The sequence below is a fragment of the Phoxinus phoxinus genome, assembly GCF_949152265.1.
Source record: "Phoxinus phoxinus genome assembly, chromosome: 6".
In the NCBI taxonomy this organism is placed as follows: Eukaryota; Metazoa; Chordata; class Actinopteri; order Cypriniformes; family Leuciscidae; genus Phoxinus; species Phoxinus phoxinus.
In genome coordinates, this window is record NC_136881.1 from 5,769,271 (window position 1) to 5,791,038 (window position 21,768).

Consider the following 21,768-nt stretch of genomic DNA (forward strand, 5'->3'; position numbering starts at 1 on the left):
TTTTAATATGCAGTGTCATATGATTTTGTAGATGCAATGGGCTCTCTGCTGGGAGCCTCCTCTATGAACGGAGATCCTGGGAGCCCATCAGACGACGAGGACGTTTTGCATCCTTCCTCACGCATGGCCAGGGGCCCCTCGCCCACTGGCTCCGAGGGGTCCCTGCACGGTGACGCCTTTAGGGCTGACGAGTGCATGATGGACCCTGATGAGGATCTGCTCTTGAGAGAAGGAGCCCCAGATATGGCCGAAGTAACCCCGGCCCATACTCATCGCCAGGCCTCGCTTAACGACTACCTGGATGCCATTGAGGCCCCGAAGGGCCCCGGGGACAGACCGCTTGGGGCCGCCTCACCTAAACTACGCTCTAGTTTCCCCACTGACACGCGGCTCAATGCTATGTTACATATAGACTCTGATGAAGACGAGGAGGGACACGCCTCCCGGGATACGGCATTGACCAATGGCGCTCCTCGGCCTGATGGACACACCTCCTCTGCACAGGACAAAGGGAAGGGTCCCGTGAAAGCCAGGGAGAGGCTTGAGTCGGAAGCTACGAGCAGCGCCACAGATACTGAAGCCACAGCGTCAGGGTCAAGCAGTGGCACCATAAAGAGCCAAAATGGAGGTGCTGATGGTGGCCAAGAAGAAGCTTCTGCCTCTGGAGACTCGACACAAGGCACGGGAAGCTCTCACCAGCCAGCTTTCAAAATACAGGTCTGTAGGGTTTGCCGTTTTGACCTGTTATGGAATTATGTTGTATTACCACAGTTTGCATGCAGATTTTAAGTAGTTAGCAGTACAGTGAGTTTTCTAGTTATGTAGTTACATTTAATTTAAACTTTAATAAATTGGTTACACCTTATTTTAAGGTGTCCGTGTTACAGTGTAATTATACATTTAAGTACGGAGTAATATGAATTAACTACATGTACTTACTATAGGGTTAGGGTTAGTTACATTTAATTAAGACACTCAAATAAAGTTTTACCAATACATTTATTGTAAACATTAAACTTGTAAATGTAAAAAAATATTAATAATAATATTTTGTATTAATATTAGTTGTAGTAATATATATATATATATATATATAAAATGATATATAGACAGGTGAAACTCGAAAAATTTGAATATCGTGCAAAAGTTTATTTATTTCAGTAATTCAACTTAAAAGGTGAAACTAATATATTATATAGACTCATTAAATGAGTCTATAACTTGCTCATTAAAGTGAGATATTTCAAGCCTTTATTTGTTATAATTTTGATGATTATGGCTTACAGCTTATGAAAACCCCAAATTCAAAATTAGAATATTGTGAAAAGGTTTTCATAATCTGTAATCCATAATCATTAACATTATAACAAATAAAGGCTTGAAATATCTCACTTTGCATGTATTGAGTCTATATAATATATTAGTTTCACCTTTTAAGTTGAATTACTGAAATAAATAAACTTTTGCACGATTTTCTAATTTTTCGAGTTTTACTATGTATATAATTATATATATTATTAATACAAATAATTTGCACAAATTTGTTTTATGTAGTTCTTCCTTTGTATCATTTTACCAAATACATGTCTCACAGGATGAGGAAGGAGTTGCATTGAAGGCGGTCTCCAGGGATGAAGGATCAACAGAGGCTGCTACAGTCACAGAGCCCTCCGCATCTGGCAGTAATGAAGCTGGTGAAGGGGGCGGAGCCACAGCAGAGCAGGGGAACTCCAGGGAGGCAGCCAATGAGGAGGAAGAAGATTCTGAAATCTGGCAGAGGAGGCGGAGTCTGCAAGCATCAGGGAACGCATCACAGGCTGAAGGGATGGAATTAACCAATGACGCGAGGAGGCCAGATGATGCAGCACAGGCTGCCACGGTAACAGATGGAGAGACAGGTAACTGTGTGACGATACATGTTATTTATGAAGTAAATCAGCACCAGGAAACTTTTATGAGAGAGCTGAGATCAAACTTCCTTCAGGTTTCCCATCAGTTTGAACTTTTCTGCACATTAATAAAAAGAATGCATAAATAATATTGTATTATGATTTAATGCATTTAATTATTAAATGTTAAGAACATAATAATAATAATAGTATATCAAATTTAATATATGTATTTAATATAGATATCACATAGTATATCACAATAATAAAATAGATAAACATAAAATAACAAAAAAATAAACTAAATAAAAACAATAATTCATTGTGTTAGTATTAAAGTATAATAATATAAATGTTAAGAACATGAATAATATTGCAAATAATATTTATTATTTAAAAATTATATAACATATTTTATTTGATTTTCATTTATTGTTGATAATATAAAAATAATTATTTTACAATATATAAAATCATTATTCGTTGTTATTAAAATAAGATGTATTATATAAATATTTAAAAACACGAATAATAATATTAAAATAATATTGATAATATTAAAATATAAAATAGTATAACACAACATCAATTATAAAAATATCAAACGAAAAATAAATATATTGCATCAATTAAAAATAATATAATTTATGTTTTATATAAAATATAATTAGTTAATTTCCTGTTTGGCTTTACAGAATAAATCTACCGGAGTAATAGAGGACTTTATGAATGATTTGCGTATAGTATATTGATGTTTACATAATTTTTTTAGATTCACAATGCAACATTAATTAAACTCATTTTGCCCTTTTGAAGGAGCCAGTGCTCAAGTGAACGGCCTCCAGCCAATGCGCTCTCTTCACTCAGCGCGTCATGACATCAGCCGCTATCAGAGAGTGGACGAGCCTCTTCCGCCAAGTGAGACAATATTTGTATCTTTGTGTGAGATTCACCCAACCACTGTCCTAAATGAAATGATGGTCTGTCCTATGTAGTCATACTACTGTATAATGGGCATAACACAAAGCTCTTTTCAGTCCACGCAGACAATGCAAAAAGACTTAAAATTATAATTGCCCATGGTCATTATGACATGTATGTTGTAGACTGGGAAGCCCGTATTGACAGCCACGGCAGGATTTTCTATGTGGATCATGTGAACAGAACCACCACCTGGCAGCGGCCCACTGCTCCAGCTGCACCTGAGATCCTACAGAGATCCAACTCCATTCAACAGATGGAGCAGCTTAACCGCAGGTCAGTCACTCGTGCACGCTATACACACACCAGCGGATATCTATCAAGATGCCATGAAATCAGCTGTGATTAGAGGGAGTTCTGATACACAGTGACCTTAAGTTCTAATATCTTGGGATTTATCTGAGTCCGAAATGCCATTTATTAATCCTCACTCGGATGGAAAAACAGCTCTTTAAAAATGTCACCACAGCAGCCTAATCTGTTCTGCCATTATCATGCTCTATCAAAACATCTCTCATGCTCTCTCTCGGCGTGATTGCCTTTATTGCTTTATTGGCATGCATTTTAATTGCAAAAGCATTTGTGCCAGATGTGCGCAGATTCTAAAATTAAAAGATCGTCAAGCACAAATGTCTGTAAAAACGATAGTCAAGTTTATTTAGGATGAGTTTTTACTCTAGGAAGTTGTTATTTTTTACCTTGTGAACTCTTTGTGCCATCACATATGTGGAATATTCCCTTCATTACTAAAAATAATGCAAAATACAGCATATCTATTCATTCAAAATACAGCCATACAGTTTTATGGCTTGCAATAAGTATTTGTGGCCTGCACATTTTCCTAATTCACAGGTATGGCACAAAGATAAAGTAAAATAGTACATGCAAATCAAGAAACAAGTAATATTGCTAAATAAAATAAATGATTAATAATTTAATTTAATTTAATGCAGCATCGATCATATGATTTGTTTACACCATTTGAATTAAATTAATAATCGAATATGCTGATTGTTGTGCTCAAGAAACAATGTTGTTTAATTATATTTAAAAAATATTATATCATATTGAAATATATATATTTAATTTAATAAAAATTAAAAATAACATTTATGATTATTTTATATTTATTAAGTAAACATATGCAATTCTATTTTATGTATAATTTATTACAAATAAAATGTCAAATTACATTTATGATGACTTAATAATATTAATTATTATTTTGCATTTTTATTTATTTAAAACTGTGCAGAGTAAGCTAATATATAACAAACTCATTTAACAATAATATTTGTAAAAATATTATTTTATTATATTTATGAAGGATAAAGTATAATAATCCTTGTACAAAATTATGAATGAAAAATATGCCAAACATGTAAGTATCTCTTGTGTTTTGTTCAGGTATCAGAGTATTCGTAGGACAATAACCAATGAGAGGACAGACGAACAGGCTGCAGAGATGCCTTCAGACGACACGGACCTTCTGCATCACTCCATACCTGGTACTCTCTCACGATAGAAATGCACTGCTTGTATAGAATACGAGTCTCGTTATATAGGTACAAGGAAAAATAGAATAGAGGGAGAAAAAAAGATCTTTTGTTTTAACCCAACAGACATACCACTCTATAAGCTGTCCTCTGTTTCAGAGTACCGTCGGGACGGTGTGGTCGGGCCCACTAGCTCTCGCTCCCGGTTGTCTCTGCTGCTTCAGTCCCCCAGCGCCAAGTTTCTCACCAGCCCAGATTTCTTCACCGTTCTGCATTCCAACCCTGTTAGTCTCCACACACATTCATTATTCACACTTTGTTTTTATCCACAGGTATGGATGTCACGGTGAGGAAATTTTCACACCGGTATATTAAACTTGCTTAAACCGGTAAAAAAAATTGCTTTTGAATGTGCGCTCGCTTTTACTTTCACTTTAGAATTCGCGATCATTTATACTCTGTGTATAGGGAGTGGCCATATGTATATTTTACAAGACAAGATATTTGTCAGGATCTATTGCGCACCAAATCCTCCACCATCGTCTTGTCAGTCATTTCTCCTTATTCTCGTCACATAATTAGTGCAATCTTGTTCGGAATCGCTCGTATATCGTCACTATACCCTCGTTCACTATTCCCTTCATTAGTCCATTAATATAGTCCACTTGAGGGAGTGAATGAAAACGAGTGTGTGAGTTTGGACACTGAGTGCACTGGAAGGACTGCCGCTTTTGCATAGTTTGTGCTTGCTGTTTAATAATCATTTGAAACTTAGCAAACTGGCAGCTCCAGTAGTAATGAAAACATTTATCTGAAACTCTGTACAACCCTTAATTAAACAATGTAATAATCAATTAAAAAATAATTCATACTTGTATGATATTACGCTGTAGCCACATTGGACCAGCGGTCTGGAAAATGTATGGATGGGTGATTCAGCCGCGGGCGCCATCTTCTGGTCAGACGCGGGAATTAATTTGGCACAACCCTCACAGTGCATTATGGGTATTCTCTAGCCGTTGAGTGTACATTAATTGTACGCTTGATATTGCGGTGCATTATGGGATTGAATGAGTGCACTCGATAACGTCCTCTATGGTTTCGGGCACCACTACAAATGGCTGTTCCCTAAAATAGGATCCTTTTTAAGGATATACTGTAGAGGGCGATTTCGGACACAGCCCTGCTGGTCTGTTCTGCGACTCAGCAGCTCGTGCTGTTTGTGGGTGATTTTGGGTGCGGGGGCCAAGTAATGTCTTCGACGTAAGGCCGAACATCGTGTAACACCGACTACCGCAGCAAGCCTACCCACAAGCCCATTTCCAGTCCCTTGAAGGAGATTTTCTGGTTAATCATGCCATAAAAACAAGTGTGTTACACTAACCAGTCGTCTGGCTCTGTCATTCATTTTGTTAGAAATGCTACTTTCAAAAGTAGCATGCTGTGTTGTTGTAAAAATATTTTTTTTTACATATTTAGCATTGCTTAAACACGATATGAAATTTGCCTTGACTGTTTGCCTTTCCTTTCTCAGAGTGCCTACCGCATGTTTACAAGTAACACATGTCTGAAACACATGATCAGCAAAGTGCGCCGCGACACGCACCACTTCGAGCGCTACCAGCACAACCGAGACCTGGTTGCCTTCCTCAACATGTTCGCCAACAAACAGCTGGATCTTCCACGAGGCTGGGAAATGAAACACGACCACACGGGAAAGGTCTGGAAACATCTCTTCTGTGTTCACATTCACATGGCCAAAAAAGAAATAAATAATAATCTATATGTGTGTGACTGTGTATATATATATATATATATATATATATATATATATATATATATACCATTCAAAAGTTTGGAATAATTAAGATTTTTTAAGGTTGCTGATAGCAAATGCTCACCAAGGATGAATGTGTTTGATTAAAAAATACAGTAGAAACAGCAATATTTTGAAATATTATATCTATTGAATTAAATTATAATTATAATATTAAAATATTATATATGACAGCATCATTACTCAAGTCTACAGTGTCAAAATCATTCTAAAATGCTGATTTGATGCTCAATAAACATTTCTTGTTATTATCAATGTTGAAAATAGTTGGGCTTTTTTCCCCTGAATACAGAAAATAATACAATTTTTTTTTTTTTTTTATATCAAAAATATTTATAATGTTATAAAAGATTTCTGACATTTTAATAAATGTAATGTATTAAATACTAAATAAAATAAAGAAATAAAAGTAATTTTTTTACATTAAAAAATTATAGATAGATATATCTTTTATTATTTTCAGCATATTTACTAATATGTATCATATTGTGATATTCATACATGCATTCATACAGTGAATTCATATTTTATTCATCAGTGGCTTGTTGTCAATTACCACATAACACAATTTGGATGTATCAGGAAGAGCTTTACAGTAATATGCTTATGATGGAAGCTTAGCAGGAAAGCAGGTGGTACTGCAAATTAATGTTTAAAATATACTTTGAAAGTACAACCGTAACACTTACTGTAAATATTTCATGTGTTAGTGTTTTTACTGGCGCATTAATCTAAGTGCTTTAACATGAATATGAGCTTTACATTTGTGCTTTACACCCTGCGGCCTACTTGCTGCTGGCAAAGCTTGACATGATTGTGTTTTTCCCTCAGCCTTTCTTCGTGGACCATAACTGCAGGGCCACCAGCTTCATAGACCCACGCCTGCCCCTGCAGAGCGCTCGACCCAGCATCCTCCTGGCCCACCGCCAGCACCTCAGCCGCCAGCGCAGCCACAGCGCAGGGGAGGTGAGCCTCACACGCTGCTCTTTACAATTCAAGCATCATTGCAAACCTCTGACTCTATTCAACTTTGAGAGTCGAGTTGAACTTTGAGAGTTGAAAAAGACGTATCTTTTTCGGCAGCACTTGATCCAGTAATACTAACAATTTTTTCCCTATTCTATAAAAAAGAAGAAGAAAAAAAAGTACTACGTTAGATTGAACTGCGAAGGGTCATAGCACTTACATACTGTTGTCCTACTGCTAGTTTAATTGCTTCTATTGTTCTCATTTGTAAGTCGCTTTGGATAAAAGCGTCTGCTAAATGAATAAATGTAATTGAGGCTTTCGATTTGGGCAACTACACACAACACACTAGCCACCACCTGGATGTAGTTCATATACACTACTGTTCAAAGATTTGTGGTCAGTAAACTTATTTGTTTTTGAAGGGATTAATGCCTTACATTGATTTAAAATTAATATATTTCATATGAATTCATCATTGACACTAAATTTACAGTACAGTTCAAAAGTTTAGGATAAGATTTATATATTTTTTGTGAAAGCAATTAATATTTTTTAGCTAGGAATTTGATCAAAAGTGAGTAGTAAAAGTACAGATTTCTATTTCAATGTTGTTCTTTAAGCTTTCTAGTCATCAAAGAATCCAATAAATAAATAAAATATATCTCAGTTTCCACAAAAATATTTAGCAGCACAACTGTTTTCAACATTAATAATAAGAAGACATGTTTCTTGAGCACCAAATCATCATATTAGAGTGATTTCTGAAGGATCATGGGACTATAAAGACTGGAGTAATGATACTGAAAATTCAGCTTACAGAAAATTCCATCACAGAATAAATACATTTTAAACACACTTATTTGAAATTGTAAAAACATTTCACAATATTACTGTCTTTACTGTATGTTTGATCAAATAAATGCAGTCTTGGTGAACATAAGCATAATAACTTTTGAATGGTAGTGTATCCTGACACAAGCCCTTATTTATCCAATAATAAAATGCTAAGCATGCATGTGACAGTAATCAGATATTGTAATGAAAATATCTTTAGTTTTACATGATAAAATATTCTCAGCAGGTTTCTCATTAGGGAATCTGATGTTCTGTCACGTCGGGCCGTGTGGAGAACAGATCGCCCTCTCAGGCCTCTTTAGATATGCTTATTAATTTCACAGCATCGGCCTCCGCTGTGTCCCAGCGTGCACCGTGTCATTTTCACATCAGTCCACCCACAATCCCTTGTGTTAGTGCGTTTGTCAGTAGACCATATGTGGATGCATGTAAACATATTGTGTCTAAATATTATTCCACTAATCGTTAAATCCTCTGTGTCTTCATAACATAAAATGCAAATGAGCTCACTTAATTAAAAAGTCCCTCTGCTTATATAAACACCTGGGGAATAAAGGCCAGGGAAAGTTTTACAATCCACTCAGCTTTAGCAAAAGAGCTGTCAGATCTTTAGTCACAGGGCCCTTAATGAAGCTTTCATCTTTAAAGAACACTCACTAGGGAGCACATAACCGGTGAATTATGCAAAAGCAACTGAAGCCTATTATTTTATATATATGTTGAAAAGCTCTGTACAAATAAAATTGACTTGAGTGTGTGTGTGTGTGTGTGTGTGTGTGTGTGTGTGTGTGTGTGTGTGTGTGTGTGTGTGTGTGTGTGTGTGTGTGTGTGTGTGTGGGTGTGTGTGTGTGTGTGGGTGTGTGTGTGTGTGTGTGTGCGCGCGTGAGCGTGTGTGTGTGTAAAATTGATTAACCGTGATTAATCAAATCTAACATAAAAGTTTGTTTATATAATATGTGTGTATATATTATATACATATACACATTTAAATAGACAGTATATATATATATATATATATAATGTAAGGGATAATGTATAGCGAGGCGGTTGTTATAGCGAATACAATCTTGAAGGGGTTATAAACATTATCCCGCTTATTACACGGCTACCTACCAAATAAATCAATAATTTGACAAAATATTGATTTAAAAAGGAGTTTATTGATTTTAAAACAAGTGTATTGCTTCCGCTAAAGAACATTGTGTCCATGGCAACGCTCTGTTTTTCATGGCAACGGTGTGTTATACTTAGCAGCGGTCTGTTATGTAAGGGTTAATGCCCGACGAGGTGTCCATTGTCAGGTATTAATGGACGACGGCGAGGCTCCGACGCGCAGCAGAAGTCCATTAATACCTGATTCAATTGCCAAATAACACATTTTTTAAACATTAGTTTATATTTTAATTAGTTTTACAATCGAAATCTAACGGTTTTAGAACTCCTTTACTAGGTGTCCTACATCACTTTTTAATGGACACCCTGCAGCCAATCAGAATCGAGTATTCACCCAGACCATGGTATAACAAGAAATAACAGACCGCATTCTACATTAGAATTTAACCAAGCCATGTAATAAATATATATATGTGTGTGTGTGTGTGTGTGTGTGTGTGTATATATATATATATATATATATATATACACATACACATACACATACACATATACTGTACACACACACATATATTATATAATAAACACAAACTTTTATGTTAGATGCTACAATATTCACATACAGTATTTCTGCAGTAAACTAATGTTTTCTTGTGGGACGTCCTGTGGATGTGAGGACATAGTGGTCACTTCCTGTGTTGTTTGATTGCAGGTGGGCGATGACCCTCGGCATGCTGGACCCGCTGTACTGCCACGCCCCTCCAACACCTTCTCAGCCAATCGCAACCAGTGTCCAGATGTAGTTCCTGTTGGTGAGCCGGTGTCAGCCAAGCTTCATCAGGAAGCTTTTAAGCCAGAACTAGATTTGTTCATCTTGTTAAATCCTTCATAAAGCATGGTTTTATCAAAATGTGGAGTTATAACTTTTGAAGCATCTTCATTTGACACTTCACCAATTGCTTTGCTCCTCTCTTTATAGCCTACAATGATAAAATAGTGGCATTTTTGCGGCAGCCGAACGTATATGAGATCCTTCAGGAGAGGCAGCCTGAGCTCATTAGGAATCACTCACTCAGGTGAGACTCAAAGAAATATTACAAATCAAACCTCAGTTCTGAGCTATTGGTTATGAAAATGTTGACATTTCTAATCCACAGGGAGAAGGTGCAGTTTATCCGTAATGAGGGCGCTTCGGGTTTAGCTCGCCTCTCCAGCGATGCAGACTTGGTGATTTTGCTCAGGTACTCCTCCAGTGATTTTCTGTGAATTTACCCTGCAAAAATTGATGTAAGAAAATATGGAATAATACATTTTGTAAGGTTTAACCTTATAAAGCCTACTGTATAATATTTGATATGCACATTTCGAAGGCCTTATCAAGATGAACAAAACTTTGCTGAGAAACTTGTTCTACACAATCCACTACATGTGTTTTTATTTTTTTTAGCACATATAATTATTTTGTATAATTGTAAAAACGGGGCAACACGGTGGCTCAGTGACTCAACTTTTATATTCTTAGCAATATTTCAAGATGAACACTTATGAAGCAACTTTAGTTGATTAATTATCCATACTTTTTTATAATAGAAAAATCATGTTAAAATGTGAGTATCCGATATGATCCATCAGGCTTTTGAGGAATGTTTATGTGTTCGTCTCTCAGTCATTATTATATTGCATTGCATTATATGTTTTGAGCTTTGATCATAAAACTAAGCTTTTGAAAATCATCTTACAAAGTCATATTACTGGGAGATATAAACCGATTTTTTTATGCATTTCACAAACGCATCTTCTGTACTGTTATAAAGATCTCATTGATTTATTTACATTACAGGCTATCAGCACTTTATCTTTTTGGCTATTTAAATATGAACAACTGCACTGTTTGGTCCTCAGAATAAAACTTTCCCCCTCAAAATATTCCTCAAAAATATATAAAGCTCCATATTCTCTTATAAAAGCCATAAAAGCCTGATGTATCAAATATCATACTTAATAAAAAAAACACACGTGCAGAGTGCCGACTTTTAAAAATTTGGTCTAAATGTTCAATAAACTGTGCTGTTATTTCATATGTCAGGGTTAAGCTCAAAACAAAACTGCAATTCACAATACATTCTTTGAAAAAACAAAATCCATTAAATGAGTAATTGATCTTATACAATTTGGAGTGTGTATCTCAATTATGGAAATGTATCTTAGAAATCTTGAGTTTGCCTCCAAACACAAACAATATGTCTCTTTTTCTCGCTGTAGCTTGTTTGAAGAGGAAGTGATGTCGTATGTGCCACCTCATGCCTTACTGCACCCCAGCTACTGTCAATCACCTCGAGGGTCTCCGGTCTCCTCCCCTCAGAACTCACCTGGTCAGTTCCTCACGGTCTCATCTACAAAAGTTCAAGAAACTTTTATTATTAATACTATTACGATATAAAAAAAAAAAAATTCTTTCATTTGATAATTACAAATTTGTGTTTCTGGTCCTACCCATCCTTCCACAGCATTGCTTTGGTTTGGTTGTAGAGCTTGACTTCTGTCGCCCAGATTTCCTGGCTATATTTTGAGTTAGCTGCCAAATCCATCAAATCCGCTATTTGGGATTTGGTGTGTGGTTGGAGTCTAGGCTTTTTGGATAATCCCTACAGGCTGCTTTTAAACCGTGATACTGACACTCTGATTTTCACAAGTCTGTTTGGAGTGTGGCGGACATCACGGTGCCAGAGGGAATCATGCTCTAACAGACCCTGATCTGTCTTTAGTCACCGCTGACACTCAGGGATTACACTGTCCGCTGGTTACAGCGTCTGTCATAGAGGTTCTATAGTGCTTTTTTTGCTCGATTGCAAACCATTCTGATTCATTTTACCCTTTAAAATCTCCATCCATCCACACATCATCTCCGTCTATCTATTCATCCATCCATCCAGTCTGTCTGTCTGACCGTCCGTCCGTCCATCCATCCATTCATTCTCTCATCCATCCATCCATCCACCCACCGATCCATCCACCCACCGATCCACCCACCGATCCATCCATCCATCCATCCATCCATCCATCCATCCATCCATCCATCCATCCATCCATCCATCCATCCATCCATCCATCCATCCATCCATCCATCCATCCATCCATCCATCCATCCATCCATTCATCCATCCATTCATCCATCCACCCATCCATCCATCCATCAATCCATCCATCCATCCATCCATCCACCCACCCATCCATCCATCCATTCATCCATCCATTCATCCATCCACCCATCCATCCATCCATCAATCCATCCACCCACCCACCCATCCATCCATCCATCCATCCATCCATCCATCCATCCATCCATCTGTCCGTCCGTCCATCCGTTCATCCATAATCATGGGTGGAATAAACATATGGCAGGACTTCTAGTTTCTGACTACTATACACCTCTGCATTTATTTTAAGTTTAATTTATCTGACTCTAGGAGAAAGGATTAATGTATAAAATAAGTCTCATTTGTAAAGAGCCATCGAATTTGACAAATAAAGCCTTATTTGTTCCGCATACTCTATATATTTTCTTTGATAACAAACTGATTTTGGTTCTTGTCAGAGTCACTTCTCTCAGCGAACTCTCGTGTAACTCTGATCTCTTCTTCTCAGGTACACAACGAGCCAACGCTCGGGCCCCTGCGCCGTACAAACGGGACTTTGAAGCCAAACTTCGGAATTTCTATCGCAAACTGGAGACTAAAGGCTACGGACAGGGTCCAGGCAAAGTCAAGTGAGCATCTGTACCCTGAGGTCTTGATTTATTACACATTCTCACACTCATGCTAACTTGAGCTTGTTTTAGGTTGATAATCCGCAGAGATCATCTACTGGAGGACGCCTTCAATCAGATCATGTGTTACTCGCGCAAAGATCTACAGAGAAGTAAACTCTACGTCAGCTTTGTTGGAGAAGAGGGGTCAGTGTTACCACTTTTTTTTTTTTAAGATAACCAGACTTTACACTATATGCCATGTATTAATATATATGTGACCCGCTCTGGCGAAATGAGTCGGAAGATATGGGCCGATTATGTGGAAAAATAATGAAATAATAGATGTTTTTTTTTTTTGCTAATTCATTTTTTTTTTTTTTTTGCTGATTTCAAAGAACAGACATTCAAAAATAATCTCCCAAAGTTTCATAGTCCATATAATTGAGTAAAGGTATTTAAATGACTATTAAAGTTTACAAAGTTATACTAAATTCGCTGGAAATTAACTTTCCTCTCATCACCTCTGAGCATTTCCCAGGTATCCCCTGAAACGTCACACTCTCTGCTCTTCAAATATGGTGTTACACGTTGTATAGAACCAATCAAAAAGCTTAGAAATGTACACAAACGCTGATCATTTGTCACCGGGAATCCCCGTTTCGACTGACCGGCACGCGATTGGTCCAGCCATCCTCCTGTCAGACTCGCAGCGCTCTGTGTAAACAAGCTAGCAGATCTCCTCAGAAAGATTAAATACTATTAATTTGAGAAATTACGTGTTATATATTAATGTCTTTGGTCAAATTAAGCTGTAAAAAATAGTTTATCCTTTTAAATGCAATGGATTTTGAAAGATATCAACAAAAAACGGGCAAAAAACTTTAAAAGCGATTTTCTCAGATTTTCAATTGGAAAAAGAGGGCAGACGACCATAATTCAAATGTGTATATCTTTACAACCATTCAAGGTAGGACTTTGACTATGATATCATTCGAAATCTTATGGTCTCCAATAAGACCATATGGCCTCTTTACATTAATACCAAAATCTAAATGTTGCTCATTTTGCTGGATCATGTCACATATATCATTGTCATTTAAAAAAATCTATTTGACCAAATAATCCAATATACCACAGTATGATTTATTGAAGAAGAAGGTAAAGCCTGTTGTTGTACTGTATACTATACACACATATGTATACGTATATTTTTTTTTTCATTGATTCTCAACACGTTTGTTTATTTTTTGCTCCCGGTCAGACTGGACTACAGTGGCCCATCACGAGAGTTTTTCTTTCTGGTGTCGCGGGAGCTTTTTAACCCATACTACGGCCTGTTTGAGTATTCAGCCAATGACACGTACACCGTCCAGATCAGCCCCATGTCTGCCTTCGTCGACAACCATCATGAGTGGTGAGCGCACATTTGACAGTTTCATGGCACATGCGAAGCTTCAATGCACATCCAATATTAAAACCAATATTTAGAATGTACTTGGCTCGACCTGTGCCTACAAGATTACTTTTTATAGACCAAACGAGCAGAAATATATCCCATGGTTTTTTAAACACGTTCTGTTGTCAGGTTTCGGTTTAGTGGGCGTATTCTGGGTCTCGCTCTTATCCATCAATACCTGCTGGATGCCTTCTTCACACGACCCTTCTACAAAGGCCTACTGCGAATGTGAGTGGCACATTTCTCATATGTTTTTTGGTAAATATGTTAGTCTATTTATGTTTATTTACATATGTTAAATAGAAACTGGTAAAAAAAATCGGTTTAAAATTGAATAAAAAGCCTATTTGTTTGCTATAAATAACATGGTATTTGAATGTGATATCATTAGTATTTGTAGATTAAAAAATACTAACACTAAAATAAAAATATTAACAGCACTGACTTTTAAAAATTGGCCCTTCTCAAATATATATATATTTAAAAAAGTTTAAATATTAAAACCTTTCGCATCAAGTTTTGCCTTAAAACTACTTATGTATTTTATGTATTTAAACATATGTATTAAAATGTATTTTATTAGAATCATTGTTGTCATATATATATATATATAATTATAGTAATTTCAGGATTCAAATTTGAACATGAGTTAAACATTTCTTTAATAAATGTACTTGTGCTTGAACTAGACTTATGATTACTTCTGAATGATTACATAGATCACGGGCATGATTTCATGTTTGTTGATATCTGTGTATGCAGTCCGTGTGATCTGAGTGATCTGGAGTATCTTGATGAGGAGTTTCATCAGAGTCTTCAGTGGATGAAGGACAATGACATCGAGGACATGCTGGACCTGACCTTCACCGTCAACGAGGAGGTGTTCGGACAGGTCAGTGTGTGACTATACACCGGTGTTTGTGCGCACAACCTCTCGCCATTGTTTCACAGAAGCATGTGTGTGTGTGTTAGATCACAGAGCGTGAGCTGAAGACTGGCGGTGCTAATATCCCTGTGTCAGAGAAGAATAAGAAGGAGTACATCGAGCGCATGGTGAAGTGGCGTATAGAGCGGGGGGTCGTCCAACAGACGGAGAGTCTCGTGCGAGGATTTTATGAGGTACTGAAATCAAATCAACACTCCGGATGCTTTCCCTCACTGATCATTAGTTAAGAAATTGTCATAAACAGGCCACTTCTGCCATGTAGAGTTGCCCTGAGATTTTCCAGAATGCGCTTTTATTGAATTTATGTTTCATGGATATATGGGTCATTGTACAATTTTGGTTGCAAATGTTTTCGCTCACTTAAATATAGCAAGAAGTCTTGCTAGTACATTACCGTTCAGTAGTTTGCAGGCATGTAAATTAATACTTTTATTCAGCAAGAACGCATTAATTTGATCAAGTGTAACAGACTTATTTTGTTACAAAAAGTTCAAATTGTTGTTTTGAACTTTCTATTAAAAATTGTTAAAAATCCTAAAAAAAATTTTTTATCAAGGTTTTCTCAAAAATTCCTCAAACTGCATTTAACGTTATAATAGAAAATGCTTCTTGATCAGCATATTACAATGAATCCTGAAGGATCATGTGACACTGGAGACTGGAGGAATGATAATGGAAGAAATTACATTATAAGATATATTAGAATAGAAAAGTTATTTTAATAATATTTCACAATATTACTGGTTTTACTGTATTATCAACCAAATAAATGCAGCTTTGGTGAGCATAAAAGCCTTAATTCAAAACATTAATAAATAAAAATCTTACCGACCCCAATCTTTTGAGCGGTAGTGTATTGAAGAATATGTTAAAGAGTTAAATGTATTAAATATTGTTAGTTAATATTATTGAATAATGTTACATTTAAAAATTATAATTAATATTAAATAAACTATTATATACTATAAGTAGTGTTACGACTACATTAAATCTTGATGCTAAAGGTTATAGTCATTACCACATCATATCCACATATTATGTCATAATATTACTAATATTAAAAACCTTGTGATTTTGAAATGGTCAAATTTTAAATGTCAGTGTTTTTAGCCAAATTATGTTAGCTTTTCATTAATTTCTTCAGTTAGCCTGGTCATTATATGATTATAATGCCTGCTCCCATTATGAAAATCAACTTAAAAGAGCAGGTATAACATTTTTTTTTTCTGTGGAACATGATAAATTAATTTTACGAGATTTTTCTCTATAAATAGCATTCTAAAATTCATCAGTTCTGCTGTTACTGGTTTGTGTTACCTTAAATTAGAACAAGTCGGCCAATGAGGAATGAAAATGTATTTTTAAAATCCTAAATTATTTAGTGTGTCCTTGAATGAAATGAGGAAGAAGATGAATTAATTAATATAGCTCAGTAGGTTTAATGTATGATTGATGAGTTTCATCTCTGAATCTTCAGGTACAATGACCCATTTACTCTAGTCTTAAGGCCCGATCACACCAAGAATGATAACTATATTAGCATCCACATCAGATATCATTCTGTTTATTCTAAGTTTAGTCATAATGCTCAAGCTCTTCAAAGCAGGATGGATTCTGATTGGCTGACAAAATTTTTATCATTTATCAGCTGGAAAAAATCATTCTGAAAGTGATTCGAGCGATATTGCTTCACTGTGCGGATATCATTATAGTTTTATGGTTATAGATTCTGCTATTCTTTTGTATTCAGAAGGATTTTTAGAGATATATTTGTATAGCTATCGTCCTTTGTGTGAACAGGCCTGTACCCAATGACCCAGTGTTTGAGAAGATCTGTAAGTTCAGGTCATGTCTGATAAAGCAGATGTGCTGCAGATGTGCTGCAGATCTGTGTGACTGACGTGATGTGTCGTGGCTGCTGCAGGTTGTGGATGCGCGGCTGGTGTCGGTGTTCGATGCGCGCGAGCTGGAGCTGGTGATCGCAGGAACCGCAGAGATTGATCTGGGAGACTGGAGGAACAACACCGAGTACAGAGGAGGTAACAACAGGCTGACGGGTTCACTACAGCAGTAATAAATTATGACTATGATATTACCAGTGTCCAAACCTGTGGTAAAACATATGAAGATCATGGTATCAAGATGTGAAGTTTCTGATTTATGGGTGAAATTTTATCCGCATGGTAGACTGTGGGCTTTCACAGTGTTTGTCATCCACACAGGTCACATTTTGAGTTTATTGGAACAAGTTTATTGGTTTTTCCTCCAGGTTACCATGACAACCACATCGTGATTCGCTGGTTCTGGGCGGCAGTGGAGCGATTCAACAACGAGCAGAGACTCAGATTGCTCCAGGTGAGTGTTGGAAGAGAAACGTGAGCTCTTTTTATAAGACCGTGTACAATTGTGTGTACTCAGACCCGTGGCTGAAATGTCTCTGTTGTCTCAGTTCGTGACCGGGACGTCCAGTATCCCGTACGAAGGCTTCGCCTCCCTCAGGGGCAGCAACGGGCCGCGGCGCTTCTGTGTAGAGAAATGGGGGAAAATCACGTCTCTGCCCAGGTGATGTTTCTTTCTGCCTCTCGACGCAAGATCCTGTATACGAAAGTTTGAAATACATTTCAGAGGCCTTTAAGACCCCATGAAATCATATCCAGTCCGCCTGTCAGTTTAAAGGCCGTCTATAAACTCATTAAACTTTACTAAATTAATTTGTTTAACTTCAGTTATCATAGTAATGCATTTCATTATGTATTATGCCCATTATAAATAATGAAATAAAATGAATATATGCATTTTACTTAGATATATTTACAGTGGTCTTTTTATAAATATATAGTGTTATATACATGGTAAATATGCATAATGGATAATAAAATATAACCAATAAATATGGTTTGGGATCAGGAAGATGTTTTAAATATTTTTGAAAGAAGACTCTTATGCTAACCAAGGCAGCATTTATATGATCAAAAATACAGTCAAAACAGTAATATGGTAAAATATTATTACGATTTAAAACATTCTATTTGACAATATCTTAAAATAAAATGTATTCCTGTGATCAAAGCTGAATTTTTCCACCAGTCTTCAGTGTCACATGATCCTTCAGAAATCATTCTAATATGCTGACCACTGAACAAAATCTTTGATGTATTTCAGAAAAACAATAAATAAAAGCCTGATGTGTCCCATGTTATATTTGAAACTCAAAACGAATTATTAAGCTTCTACTAAAATAAAATATAAATATTACTGTAAATATTTTTTTTTGTTAAATCCATCATTAATTGCCAATTCAAAGCAAAAATGTAGGTTAGAATTGTTTTACAGTTTACTACAATCCACCCAGAAAAATCAAAGTTAGTGTATGAAGTCCAATAATGGCACATTTGTTCAAAAAAAAATCGTTTTTGTTTTTTTTGCCACAGATGTAATTGCTAATGTGATCCACAAGATGGCACAATCTGGCAATTCATAATACAGTCACTTAAAAACTGTGTGGATGGAAATGTTTATGGTCATAAAATGAAAGGTGTCTTTATTTGTGTTTGTAGAGCTCACACATGTTTCAATCGTCTGGATCTCCCCCCGTATCCCTCCTTCTCCATGCTGTACGAGAAGATGCTGACGGCAGTGGAGGAGACCAGCACTTTCGGTTTGGAGTGAATGTTGACCTTTGCACTTTGAGCCGATCAAATACATTTCCTCAACACGTCCAGAAGAGCAAAGGAAGAAACCACTTAAACAGACACCAGAAGCACTTAGACGGATATTTTCTACACCGTATCACTTAAACTCACTTCCTCGGAAATGAGCCGAACAGAAGAGAAAACAATCAGTCACATGTTCTCTGAATGTTTCTCAGACGCAAACGTGATTTCTTGTTTCGTCTGTTGGCTCTGGATGCATTGAGGAGGAGGACGTGACTAGACAAAATGCAAAGCTGAGTTACTTCCTAACGGATTAAAATGAGGAACAAAACAAACCCAAAGGACTTTGATATTCTGACTCTTTTTATCTGTAAAAAGACTTTTTACGAAGCATCACAATGCAGCGTAAATGAACAAATATTGTGTTGTGAGCTTTTTCGGACGTCTCCGATCGCCTCGGGCACTATCACGCACGTCAGCGCCGCCTTGTATATTGAATCGAAATGTGTGTTTTCTCTTCTTTTTGTCATATTTATACACGAGTCCATCTCATGTTTTCTGTCCAGCTGTCATGTCAGATTTGTGACACTTTTGAATGAATTTGGTTGTGCATATACTCTCACACGCGACGTTTTCAAAGGGCACGTTACACTGAAGTGCACTATCAGACGCACTACATCATCATGAATGTGAGCACTATGTGCAAATGATAAAAAACAGAAGATAGAAGATGATTTTATGACCTTCTAGTCCAACCCTAGACCGAATACTAAGAGAATGGTCACATATACCCATTAAATGAGTCAACGGGAAATTAAAACGGACCCTATTTACATTATGATCCAAACTATTTCAAAATGGCTTATGTATTATTATTTCCATATCCTCATATAGAGGGCTTGAATGTGTGCTGATGTGAACGCAGCTTTCTTAAATTTTTTTCCCCTTTTCCTTGTCATTTTTTTTACTCTGTTCTCAAGTCTGTCCGTGTTTTCTTGTATGATTTGAAACCGGATTATCAAGCCCACACAAAAAAAAAAACATATCAATACATTCCAGACCTTTCCGTTCGCGTTAACTCAACCCAGCCTTTTATGAAACACTGCCGTGGCTGAGGAACGCTGGATTGTACTCTAGTTCTGAATGTTTTGTAACCTGAATTTTGTGTAAGAAATTAATATCGCTTCCAGGGAAATCTGGTGTAGTTGAAACTGCCATGGGGTTTTATGAGGTCCATCAAATTTTGGAATAGCAACAGAAGAAAAACACAAGCATATCCTCTTTGTCGACTCTATTTCGGCTGGCTAGGTCATTAATACAAACCAGATAGATCTTTGTTTTTTGTATTAAGGCTTTTGCAGTGCCATGCTGATATTTGTGCTGAATGTACCAAAGGTTTAGGGCTGCTGTAGACTGTCCCAACCACTCTTTTGTCCATGTTTGATTTCATTTAAAAAAAAGAGAAAATGTATTTAAAAAAATATTACTTTTTAATCACCTAAATTTTTCCTCCTAATTTAACTTTTTAGATAGAGTAGTTTTTTCACAATGCTGTTTTACACTGGCTGTTTAAAACCTAAATATAATAGAGTTATAAAATGTGTCCACATTAATGCTTTTTGTTGTTGTATGAAGATGAAAATGCGTTGCGGATGCGGATGCAGTATGTCTAATATGTATGGTTTATCAGGCGATTTAATGAAATGGTTCAGCCAAAAATTAAATTCCTGTCTTTTATTCACCCTCATGTCTTTCCAAACCTGTATGTCTTCTTTTTTTCCGGAATAGAAAAGTGATTTTGCAGATTGTTCAGGCCGCTGTTCTCCATAGAGCCATTATGGAGAGTTATTGAAGCCTGCGAATGTATAAAAGTCCAGCAAACATCGTGTGGATTAAGACTTGAGGGCGAGGAAATAATTTTTCAGCGAACTGTTCCATTAAGGGTGTTCACACTTGTAGTTCGGTTCTGTTGGTTTGTTTTAGTCCGAACCAAAAAACTAAATTATACATTTAGTGCTTAGCGTTCACACTGTCATTTTAACACTGGACCTAAAGGTTCAAAACGAAAGGCATTAAAGATAAAGTCACAACATGATTAAACAGCTTTTATGATGTAGTAGCCTATATTTTGTGAAGAAACTTACCAAACTGGGTGCTGGGATAATGCGCTCATTGAATGTGTCATCGTGGTATTTTAGTGGTCAAACCGGTGCCAGGAACTCCTCGTTGCACACAAACAAAGATCTGCTGTGAGGAGACACGGTTCTGATGCCTGTACTGAACTGTGATGGGCAACATAGATCATATGATGAGAAAAAAACGGGTTTGAATCGCATTAACAGAGCAATCCCACCAGAGTTTGTTTTAATCCAACCAATTCTGCCAAGTGTGAACACTCTCTAAATGTGCGCTGCCTTTCTATAGAGGCTTCGGATTGAGATCTGCTGGTGTTCAGTACGAGAAAGCTGCTGCTGCTTATGATTTCTGTACAAGTTCAATTTTGCACCGTTCACGAGCTCTGAAATTGGTGACTGCTGATTGGAAAAGCTTTCAGAGCTCCACATGGGTTTTTCTGTTTTGTTTCAGCAAAGATGATTGTATAAAGCTGTTTGTCTCACGGAAAATGACTCGGAGTCTTCATTTCATATTTCGGTGGGCTATTTCTGTTAGTGTGTGTGTGTGTTCGTTGTTTTTCATTTTGAGTTTTTGCTTGCATATTCAGTAAAGTTTTCAGTAAAATGCAATCATTTTAGTCTGACAAACCACAGTATAACCCATATAAACATGTTATGCCTTTTATTTACATGCATTTTATTTTAATTATT

General features: G+C 36.5%; 1 protein-coding gene across 1 annotated transcript in view; it reads left to right on the plus strand.

Moving 5' to 3' along the window:
• Window positions 1–21,563, plus strand: part of hecw2b (HECT, C2 and WW domain containing E3 ubiquitin protein ligase 2b) — a 57,819-nt gene extending 36,256 nt beyond the window's left edge. Inside the window, exons 9-30 of the mRNA XM_079616030.1 lie at window positions 32–717; window positions 1,595–1,898; window positions 2,706–2,807; window positions 2,996–3,146; window positions 4,278–4,378; window positions 4,526–4,650; window positions 5,901–6,086; window positions 7,035–7,169; window positions 9,853–9,952; window positions 10,120–10,216; window positions 10,298–10,381; window positions 11,403–11,512; window positions 12,786–12,906; window positions 12,979–13,092; window positions 14,150–14,302; window positions 14,474–14,572; window positions 15,107–15,236; window positions 15,317–15,463; window positions 17,215–17,329; window positions 17,560–17,645; window positions 17,740–17,852; window positions 18,848–21,563. Coding sequence (XP_079472156.1) covers window positions 32–717; window positions 1,595–1,898; window positions 2,706–2,807; window positions 2,996–3,146; window positions 4,278–4,378; window positions 4,526–4,650; window positions 5,901–6,086; window positions 7,035–7,169; window positions 9,853–9,952; window positions 10,120–10,216; window positions 10,298–10,381; window positions 11,403–11,512; window positions 12,786–12,906; window positions 12,979–13,092; window positions 14,150–14,302; window positions 14,474–14,572; window positions 15,107–15,236; window positions 15,317–15,463; window positions 17,215–17,329; window positions 17,560–17,645; window positions 17,740–17,852; window positions 18,848–18,959 — 3,371 coding nt within the window. The 3' untranslated portion in view covers window positions 18,960–21,563. The remainder of the gene's footprint in view (window positions 1–31; window positions 718–1,594; window positions 1,899–2,705; window positions 2,808–2,995; window positions 3,147–4,277; window positions 4,379–4,525; window positions 4,651–5,900; window positions 6,087–7,034; window positions 7,170–9,852; window positions 9,953–10,119; window positions 10,217–10,297; window positions 10,382–11,402; window positions 11,513–12,785; window positions 12,907–12,978; window positions 13,093–14,149; window positions 14,303–14,473; window positions 14,573–15,106; window positions 15,237–15,316; window positions 15,464–17,214; window positions 17,330–17,559; window positions 17,646–17,739; window positions 17,853–18,847) is intronic.
• Window positions 21,564–21,768: the final 205 nt, after the last annotated feature.